Source organism: Panthera onca, chromosome E2 (assembly GCF_046562875.1).
Source record: "Panthera onca isolate mPanOnc1 chromosome E2, mPanOnc1 haplotype 2, whole genome shotgun sequence".
NCBI classification, from domain to species: domain Eukaryota; kingdom Metazoa; phylum Chordata; class Mammalia; order Carnivora; family Felidae; genus Panthera; species Panthera onca.
Window position 1 is genome coordinate 3363562 of NC_138353.1, and position 10077 is coordinate 3373638.

Below are 10077 nucleotides of genomic sequence, written 5' to 3' on the forward strand. Positions count from 1 at the left end.
ATCAAATGCCTAAGAATTTACATATTTCTCAGATTAGAAGAAGGTCATTGACCATTCCAAGCAAATTAAAATAGTCCTTTCAAGTGAACTGGGATGATTGCCCCCTCAGAGATTTCATTCTTAGGTGCAGTAATTCAGGAAAAATTTTCTCCATGACTTAGTTGACTCCATGACTTTTCACACACACGATCACTACAGAGAAGCCACGTCCACAAGTCTCCCAGACATACTCCCTGGCTCTACATTACCCTCCACCAAATTTTCAAGACTGATTTAGGTCTGTAGCTCCATCCATAACAGTTTCACTGACTTCCACATATTAGATTCTCACTTCTGTTTTTTTGTTAAACCTCCTTCAACATCTGGTAGCCGAAATACGGGTCACTGTTAGGAGCATTACGCACATCTCCAACGTCTTTGCGGTTGTTGAGATTACAGCAGGAAACCCACAGAGCAGCTCCTGCCTGAGTCCAGTGTTCCGGTGGAGGGTCAAAAGGCAGAGCCATGTCTTGCAAAAGCAGCAGTTGCTCTTTGTGTTTAGCAGGTGCACATCATGCTGTGTGAAGGCTCAAAGCCCCAGGCTGCTCCACCCGTGGGTGGGTCCTGCTGAGAACACTGTGGGTCCAGTGCTATGTCCCTGGGGTTCCCTTTTCTGCTGGGACTTGGTGAGTGTTGCAAAGGGGGTTGTGCGGGAGGTGGCAGGGGAAGAGAATGCCGACACGGAGGTCCCTTCCATGGGATTCTTCTCTGGGAGGTCCTGGGCCAGTTGGTTATAGAGAGATCACCTGTAGGGTCACCATTCTCCTATTGAACGCAGGTCTGGTGTCCAGTATCAGGTGTTTGGGGATCACTGGTTTCTAGGGTAGACCTCTCTCACCAGGTCTCTCTCTGTTTCAGTGTTTTGTCTGGAACAAAGGATTTGGGCAAAAAATGGTGAGTGTTTCCTCCTAAGCAGTTCTGACATGGGCTGAGCTTAGGCAGCTTTGGTTGAGTCCCAACTTTCAACCTGTGTCATCCCCTCACTAACCCTCTTCAGTTCTAATTTTTAAATTCGCATCATCACACCCATTTTTGGCGGAAAGTCTTTTTCCTTCTCCAGAAAGCTTCCGGATGCCTGACTCTTCCCTATCAGCACGGCTGAGTCAAGAAGGGGACCTCCAGGTCCTTTAATAATGCTGAGAGGAAACACAGCCAAGGCTGGCACTTAGAAGGCAGACGCAGAGAGCTGGGGAGCTTGCCTCACGTCCCCAGTGGATCTGAGGCTGTCGCCTACTGGGTGTGTTGGGTGTCCTTTTCCATTGGGCAACCCCTCAGCTGCTTCCGGGTCCCTTCTTTAAGGAGGGGTCAGCTCACAAGGATGGCACCCTTGCTCAGAAGACAGACCTGAAGCAGAACAGACCGCAACGTTCGGTAGTCTTGTGACTTTTTGCAAGTAATTTCCTGTACTTGAGCCCTGAGTTCCTCCTCCTTTGTAACATGAAATAATGACAGAGTGTGGCACCAGTTAAGATACAAGGCATGCCAAGTTCAGAAAACAGCCTCAGATGAGGTACCATTGTGTAAAATTAATAATGGCCACATAAAACTTATTGGGGTTTTGCCCCTGCTGAGTGTTGTTCTCAGCTTTTGCATACATTATCTTATTTTAATCTTAGAACTCCTCCAAGAGGTAAGTTAATTCCTTCATATTGCAGATATACTGAGCCTTTGGTGTGACCTCCACATTGTACTTTGTGTCAGAGGAAAGGGCTTTGAATGCCAAAAAATGTCTTTGCCCTCCAACTGAAGGGAAATAATGCTAATAAAATAGATAACCAAGATCTATAACATGTGAGGTGTTTAATGCTAAAGAGAAACATGAAGAATGAAGGGGCGCCCAGAGAGTGTGTGTTTGGGGAGAGGTGCATTGGAGGAAGGCATTCCCATGTGGACACTAAAGTCTGGAGCGGGGAAGGGAGGCAGAAGCTATCAGGGAGAACACCCTTACATGCAGGAAACAAATGCTGATGTGGTTGTGCTGACGTGGAACTAACTAGGCTGGTCATCTAGATGCAGGCCAGTGGGTCTGGAGGATGGGCAGCGAGTGAGAATATTGTGTGTGTGTGTGTGTGTGTGTGTGTGTGTGTGTGTGCGCGCGCGCGCATGCGCGTGTGTGCGTGTGTGTCGGGGGGTGAGATCAGGGAGCCAAGAGCTTTGTAGAGCAGGGCAAGAAGTTACTCAGAACGAGATGGGGCTATTGGGGCTGTGAGTGGAGAACTGAGTTAATGGGACTTATTAAACAGGATCATAGCCTTTGGTGTTTGCACGAGGGCATGGGGAGCAGTTGGGGAGTTTTGTAGAAGAAGGGGACAAAGTAAATGCAGTGATCTGATGAGAAATAATGGTTTCTCAACCCCGGGGGTGCTAACAGCAGGTGATAAGAACATAGACCCACAGCGTTCATTTCCAAATAGGACACAGCAGTGGCAAGAAACCAGTCAGCAATGATGCCAAGGAATGTCAGTTATTCTTAAATTGATGGGGAAGACTAAGTTGGATTGGATCTTTGGGGGATATATCAGGAACTCTAATTTGGATACAACTAGTTGAAAATTCCCAGTGTACATGAGAAGTTCACAGTTGGATAAATCAGTCTAGAGTTCTGGTGAGTGGTTATATTGTGTGTGTGAGACACACAGGAATAGTACACGAGTATCTATGGGTATATAGATGTCTATGTATAGACCGATGACAGAAAGCCACGTTGGGACAACCCAGGAGTGAGTACATACAGAAAGGAAAAACAGATTGAAGGACCAAGCCCAGAGGCATCCCAAAGTTTAGTGGCTTGGAGATGATGAGAAACAGCGAACAGTGTGCAGGACAGAAATCAAGAGTGTGGGGTCCTGGGAGACAAATCACCTTCATCAGGCAAGGATTTCAAATATTGGCTCCGGGGGTCCCTAAAAGACCAGGTTCAGCCACTCACCACTGACAAACTCCAAAGGCAGAGACATAAGCAGTGGTGGACAGGGATTTATCTCAGGGAGGCCAACCCTGAGAAGACAGTACACTAACATGTCACAGACTGTCTGCAGGGCACTGAGAAACTTCCAGGTTTATATAAGGAAAGTGGGGGCAGAGGTTGGTGGGGCCACGCAGCTGGGCAGTAAAGGCCGGGTTGATCACTGCCTTGGGGTCAGTCATACAGGGTCTTTATTGCTTGAGGAGATAGTTTTTGTTTCCTTCATGGGATGCTTTGCCCACCAGACCTTTTGCCTGAGTTAAGAGATAAGCCAGAAAGAAGAACTTAAATCAATTAGAAAGTACAGACTGAGGTCAAACTGGAGTTGTTAGAACTTGTCTCTCGCCTCCTGGGGATGGAGAAAAGGTGTTTCCTGACATCAGCATGTTTGGGGTTCGTGTCCCGTTTGTCTTCCAGGATTATTACCCCAGCCCTCCATCTGGGCACTGCCCGGGACTGTGATTCCCCAGGGCAGTTCTGTGACCATCCACTGCAGGGGACCTCCAGGAGTAGTCAGATGGCAGCTACTTAGAATAGGAACTTTCATCTCACGGTACGACAGAACCTCAGATGGATCCGAGGGAGTTTCCACGTTTTCCATCCAGTCTGTGACATACATCAATGCAGGAATTTACTACTGTATATACTGGAAGAAAGGAGTCTGGTCAGGACGCAGTGACCCATTGGATCTGGTGGTGACAGGTAAGAGACACCCCCAAGGGCACATCCTTAGCTCCTATCTCTGCTGCCCACCACCCTAGGCCCGATGTGTCCCTATCATAGGACCCCTGCCCTCTGTCTCTGCCCTCCCACCTTATCCATCTGGGTCTAAATCTCTGTGTTCTGAATGTGGTCCCATATCTCTTCAGGAAGGTGGCTGGAGTCCCCAGGGGACTGTCGTCATGGGGACAGATACTAAGTTCCCCCTCCATATATATGGCCACTGCCTGGTCTCTGGTTGTGGGAAAATGGAAAAGTGTTTGTCTTGTCCTCATAATCCCTGTAGAGGAACAATTGTTGAATTTCAACCTACTTCTCCCTTCTTTCTTTTAGGTTCCAACAAGAGAATGGTGGTGTTGTGTGTGGGTCCCTGATAATGTTAAGAGGCTCTCTTCTCTTCCAGGCGTATACAAGGACACACCCTCCCTGACTGCTCTTCCAGACCCCAATGTGACCTCAGGAGAGAACGTGACACTCCTTTGTGAAACATCTCAGTACTATGAAATCTTTAATTTGACTAAAGATGGAAGGAATGTCTCTCCTCAGGATTTTTTACGTCAGGACCATAACACCTTCCTGATCTCTCCTGTGACCCTTGCCCATGGGGGTATCTATAGATGCTATGGTTCTTCTAAAATCTACCCTCACAGCTGGTCACTGCCTAGCAACCCTGTTAAGCTTTTGGTTACAGGTGAGGAAAGAGGCTGGACTGTTAGCCCTCTGCGCTCTGCTCAAGGATGTCCCTTGTGATGTCTGGGGTGGGGAATCTCTCCCACGTTGCCTGTAAGATAAGCTGGAAAGAAGAACATATTCAATCGGAAAGTACAGACTGAGGTCAAAGTGGAGTTGGTAGAAGTTGCCTCTCACCTCCTGGGGATGAGGAAAAGGGGTTTCCTGTGCACTGTATAAAAGGACCCCTGCTAAGATCACTCCATTCAATGTAGAGACCCTGAAACTTAGTATTTATTAGGACAACTTGGCATAGATATAGGGAGATTTTCCTTGGGAAGAAAGGTCTTTAACCATCTACACGAAAGTGCTCTGTGATCTGGGGTGGTGGTTCTTGAGAAGCAGAGTGCGTGGTGGGTGTGTGGGCACGTGGTCATCCTTTACACCCTCCTTGATCATTTCCTCAGGCAGTTCCACCTGCAGGTGAGTGGGTGACTGAGTATCATCACTAGGCGATAGTGACAGAAAAGGGAAAGGAAGGGCCATACTGGTTTCTTCATCCAAGACTATTTTCATAAGCCCTGCATCATCCAAAAAAGATTCTGGGACCATAGGAGTGTCTCTCATCAGCCACCAACACAATGGAGAATGCAGAAAATTTACAGAAGAATGTCCAAGATGGGCTTATGATCAAGATCCTACAAGGCTGTGGGTGCTGCAGACAGGGGCAGCTCAGCTGTCTTGGTGGATGGGGGTGGAGTTCTGTAAGCCATAACTTTCCTGGCTGGCTGACACTTTTCAGGGTTTCAAGGGAGGGGATCACGTCTGAGCATGGGGAGCAGAGGGGATAGACACACAGGTGTGAGACAAGCATGCCTGGTGCCTTCTGGGAACTACAGGTTAGTTGTGGGAGGGTGCATGAATTAGGGATGGACAGATGGACACAAGGAGGCAGGCACCTGAGAAACAAATGGCAGGGATAGAGTAGAGAAGGGGGTAGTGGTGACTGGAGAAGTTTGTGCATGACCAGCCTGCAGGCAGGGTGCTGTGTAGCATAAAAATAATACATTTTAGTTGTTCAGTATCTGCTGGTGGCTGCTAACTTATCACTCCCATCAAAAATGCTCCTCTGGGTTTCATATCCATGGATTATTGTACATCTACTCAGATACCTATTAAGCATCTCAGGAAGGCTCTTAATCAGTAAATCTCAAAATCTCCTCCTTATACTGGTCTTCCTATCACAGTAAGGTCCATTCATCCTCTCCAATGATCAGGTCACCAATAATATTTGATGCTCCTCTTCTGCTCCCAGTGCCCACATACTCCATCACCAAACCTCAACTGCCATCATTTCTATCCTCGAAAACTCCTCAAGTCCATTTCCTTCTTTCTCCCACCACTCCCACCACCCCATTGTTAAAACACAGCCACACCCTGCAGCACATTCCCTGATGCCTTATCTTTCCACCTGGCTCCTTAAATCCATGTGTCACACAGAAAAATGCAGTATTTAAAAAATACGTAGCTCTTTGCTTGTCAATCCCTTTGTGGTTCACTATTACATTTAGACCTAAACCCAGACTCTTCTGAGCCACTCTTCCCGTCCTTCGGTGTATGGGCTCTTTCTCACCTCTGAGTTGGGTTATGTTACACTGTTCCCTCTGTTTAGAGGCAATTCTCCCTGCACTTCAGAGATCTGGGTGTTTCTTATCTTTCAGGGCTTATCCCCAAAGAAACCCTTTTATTTAAAAATATAATTCGGCATAAATGGTTTTGCCCTATAATTTATCTCTATGTGTAAAAATACTTCTAGACCATAGATTCTATTGTTGGGGGTGTTTACTATGGTTTCCCAAACATCCAATAACTTGCCTCATGTAGGGAAGGCACACGTTAAATGTTTATTAAATGGATAAATTAATCCAGCAGGAGCTCAAAAACAGACCTTTACTGTTTCCTAATTCCTAGATCCACCTGCTCCTGGAAATGGACACCTTCCCATTGTGACTGGGATCTTGGCCATCGTTGTCTTACTTCTTCTCTTCCTCCTCTTTCTCTTTTACCAATGTTGGCATCGGGTCAAACACGGTATGTCCTGATGGTGGGAGGGTTAGCCTGAGAGGGCTTGATGGATCCCCTACCGAGACTCTGATCACTGACTCTCCTTAGGGAACATTGATTGTGAGACCGAGAACCAGGTGAAGTATAAGAGGTAGGAAAATTTGGACTCCCCCAGTAGAAAACCTTCCACCTTATTTCTCAGACTTGTCTTAATACTTCTATCTTTTCTTTCTCAGCTCCTTCCCAGTCATGGATTTCCAGGAAGAAAATCAATGTAAGGGGGAGTGAGAAGGAGGAACAGCTGGGGTGGGGAAAGGGTGTGTTTGGGGAAGACAGAAGGCAAATTGGAGGAAGCAGACAAGGTGGGGGCATCACCTTACTGGACATGACATCACTGCCCTTCCCTATTTCAGTCAACCATCTCTGAAATAAATAAATACACACACACACACACACACACACACACACACACACATATTATAGGACTGGGTAGTTTTAAGGCTCTTTCTGGAGGCTTACCCCCACATCTTTCCTTGCAGATGATGTCTTAGACGACATCCAGCCTGAGAAGGACAGACAGATGGCTATGCAGGTGAGTCTCTCCTTACCTACCTACTCTCCGGCCCCAGTAACCTTCCACAGGTGCTCTCTTTTCACTTTGTACCTCCATGCTGACAGGTCCCCATAGTGGAAGACTCTCAGGAGGTGACTTATGCTCAGCTACACCAGGAAACCCTGAGGGGGAACGTGGACACGCTACTCTCCCACACCCATGAGGATTCCTCTGGCCAGCCCTGTGTGTATGCCACCCTCAACTTGTCCTGAGTTTAGAGCCAGGACTGGCTGTGTAGACTCCAGTGTTCAAGTGCTCCTTAAAGAAGGTCAGCTCCATGGGGTGTCCTACTCATGTTCCTCAACATCAGCCATCACCTTGGAGCTCCCCAAGGACTTAAGACTGGAGTCAACTTGTCAACTGTCAAGAAATTCTGGGTCCCATCAAATAATCTCTCAACAGATTCCTGGTCCCTTGTATATTTACCCATTCAGTTGCCTATTCAAGATATGTTTACAAAAGTCAACTCTTTCCTTGGATCTGTGATGGGGATATACATATTATGAAGATATAGTTTTTAGTCTCAAGGACTCATGATTTACTGAGTGAGGCAAGCCCATGATCTGACGCTTGGAAAGCAAAGGGGGTGACCCACTGGAACAGGTGTAAGGATGCTTTGGGTCACTGAGCAGACACAATGTCTAGGAATGTTTAAAGAGCGCTCATTGGTATAAAATACAAGGAGAAGTCAAGAAATAAGAGTCAGTTTGGTCACAGAGGACATTCCTAATGGCATTTTGGTACAATGTTCTAGGTGTCGCTGAGAGTTGAAGCCTTCAAAATACTGAAACTGAATAAGGAAGCTTCTTTGTGAGGGAACCAAGTTGCAACCAATTTGGCCACAGGATGGGTGGGTTCCTCCTGGGGAGGGGAATGGTGTAGAGGGCATTTGGAGGGGGGATTTATGGTTTCCACCTGATTTTGATGAATTCCTCTTTTTCAGTTATGCAATTAAAATAAATAGGACATAGTTTTTAAAAAGATGTGAATGAGAAGGAGAGGCCCTGACGCTGGTATGAACAATAACTTTTTCAGTAACTTTTGACAAAAGGAAGTAAAGTAGAAAGCTAACAGCAGGTGTGGTGAGAACCGGAGAGGTGGTTTGGAGTGAGGGGTACGAGAAGTAGTGGGGGATTGAGCATGTGTGTTCGTTGATGGAAATAACCGAGGGGAGGAAACAATGTGGATGATGCTGGGGAGGGAGGGACGGTTGACACTTGGTGGGATGGGCTATCAGGTAAGAGTTTAGACTCTGGAATAGATGAGCTCACCTGGGTTCAGACTCTCCTTTGGCAACCACCAGCTGCATGATGGTGCATACATTTAAACATTCTTCTTTAAGCTGGAATTTAATTTAATTTAAGCTGGAATTTTAATTTACAGAAGGGAAACTCCAAGCTCAGGTGAGCAGGCGATGAGATGCTTCACCTCTTTAGCCATTAGAGAAAAGAAACTGGCAAAGATGAGGAGGCTGGGCCACCTCAGGTTTTGGGCGTGTGGGCACCTTCTTGTATTGCTGGGAGAAGGAACTGGTACAGTGAGTCTGAAGTGCCATTTGGCCGTGAGTAAAAGATTGGGCAATTTCCTGTTGGAAATGTAAACATAATTTAAAGATATTCTCACATGTGTCCATAGGGGCGTCTGCAGAATGATATTTAGCTCAGCATTGTTCACAGCAGAGATATTTGGATATAATGTGTCTGTCCCTTATTAGGACACTGTGGGGATTACTGTGTTGAAGCAAGTAACTGTGCTGTAGACATATGAGTGGTCCATAAACCCCGAGTGTGCAGTGGAAAGATGAATGACTTCCACAGCATTAACATTTGCAAGACGCAAAATAAAGTTCTGCAAACACGAACAAATTCGCACAGACTGTGATTTCAGAGCTGCTCCTTGAAGCTGGAGAAACGAAATGAGAACCACAGGGCAGAGAAAAATCACAGAAGATGTCGATTACATGGATGCACGTGTGCATGTGCTAAGCCGGAGGTGATCGATCGATTACTCAGCTCCCGGCATCCACGCTTCAAGTAGAAAAATACGTTTTCTTCTAAGCTCACGTTTTCCCATTTGAGTAGGACTAAAGCTGTATCTGCTTCTCAGTCTTGTGTGAGGGTCAAAGGAGGTGGTGTCTGAAAAGTGAGTCAGGTTACAAAGAAATATTTGGACACCCAAGTTTCTATCTTTTTTTAAAAGATGTTTGTTTATCGGGGCACCTAGTGGCTCAGTTGGTTAAGCACCCAACTTTGCCACAAGTCATGATCTCACAGTCTGTGAGTTTGAGCCCCGCGTCGGGCTCCGTGCTGACAGCTCGGAGCCTGGAGCCTGCTTCAGATTCTGTGTCTCCCTCTCTCTCTGCCCCTCCCCCATTCATGCTGTCTCTCTCTGTCTCAAAAATAAACATTAAAAAAAATTTTTTTTAAATAAAAAAAATTTTTTTGTTTATTCTTGAGAAAGAGACAGAGCATGAGTGGGGAGGGGCAGAATGAGACAGGGAGACACAGAATCCGAAGCTGTCAGCACAGAGCATGACATGGGGCTTGACCCCACGAACTGTGAAATCATGACCTGAGCTGAGGTCGGACACTTAACCAATTGAGCCACCTTGGTGCCCTTATTTATTTATTTTTTAATGTTTGTTTATTTTTAAGAGAGAGAGAGAGAGAGACAGAATATAAGTGGGGGAGAGGCAGAGAGAGAGGAAGCACAGAATCTGAAGCAGCCTGCAGGCTCTGGGCTGTCAGCGCAGAGCCCAACGTGGGGCTTGAACCTATGAACCACGAGAACATGACCTGACCTGAAGTTAGATGCTCAACCGACTGAGCCACCCGGGTGCCCTGTGCACCTAAGTTAATCTTGCCTTTGGAGTCCCTGAATGATCTAACCCAGTGGTTCTCGACTGGGCGTGATTTTGTCCTCCAAGGGACAGGTGGCAATGTCTAGATATTTGCAGGTTGTCACAACTGGAGAGGGTGTTGTGCTGGTGATACCTAGTGGATGGAGG

General features: G+C 46.6%; 1 protein-coding gene across 1 annotated transcript; it reads left to right on the forward strand.

Moving 5' to 3' along the window:
• Positions 1 to 460: 460 nt before the first annotated feature.
• On the forward strand, positions 461 to 9506 carry LOC132691168 (natural cytotoxicity triggering receptor 1-like). The gene is made up of 9 exons (XM_060652593.3): positions 461 to 665; positions 898 to 933; positions 3422 to 3706; positions 4128 to 4415; positions 6365 to 6484; positions 6566 to 6608; positions 6694 to 6731; positions 6997 to 7049; positions 7136 to 9506. Exons 1-9 carry the CDS (start codon positions 632 to 634, stop codon positions 7280 to 7282), a joined length of 1044 nt encoding a protein of 347 aa, XP_060508576.1. The 5' UTR covers positions 461 to 631; the 3' UTR covers positions 7283 to 9506.
• Positions 9507 to 10077: the final 571 nt, after the last annotated feature.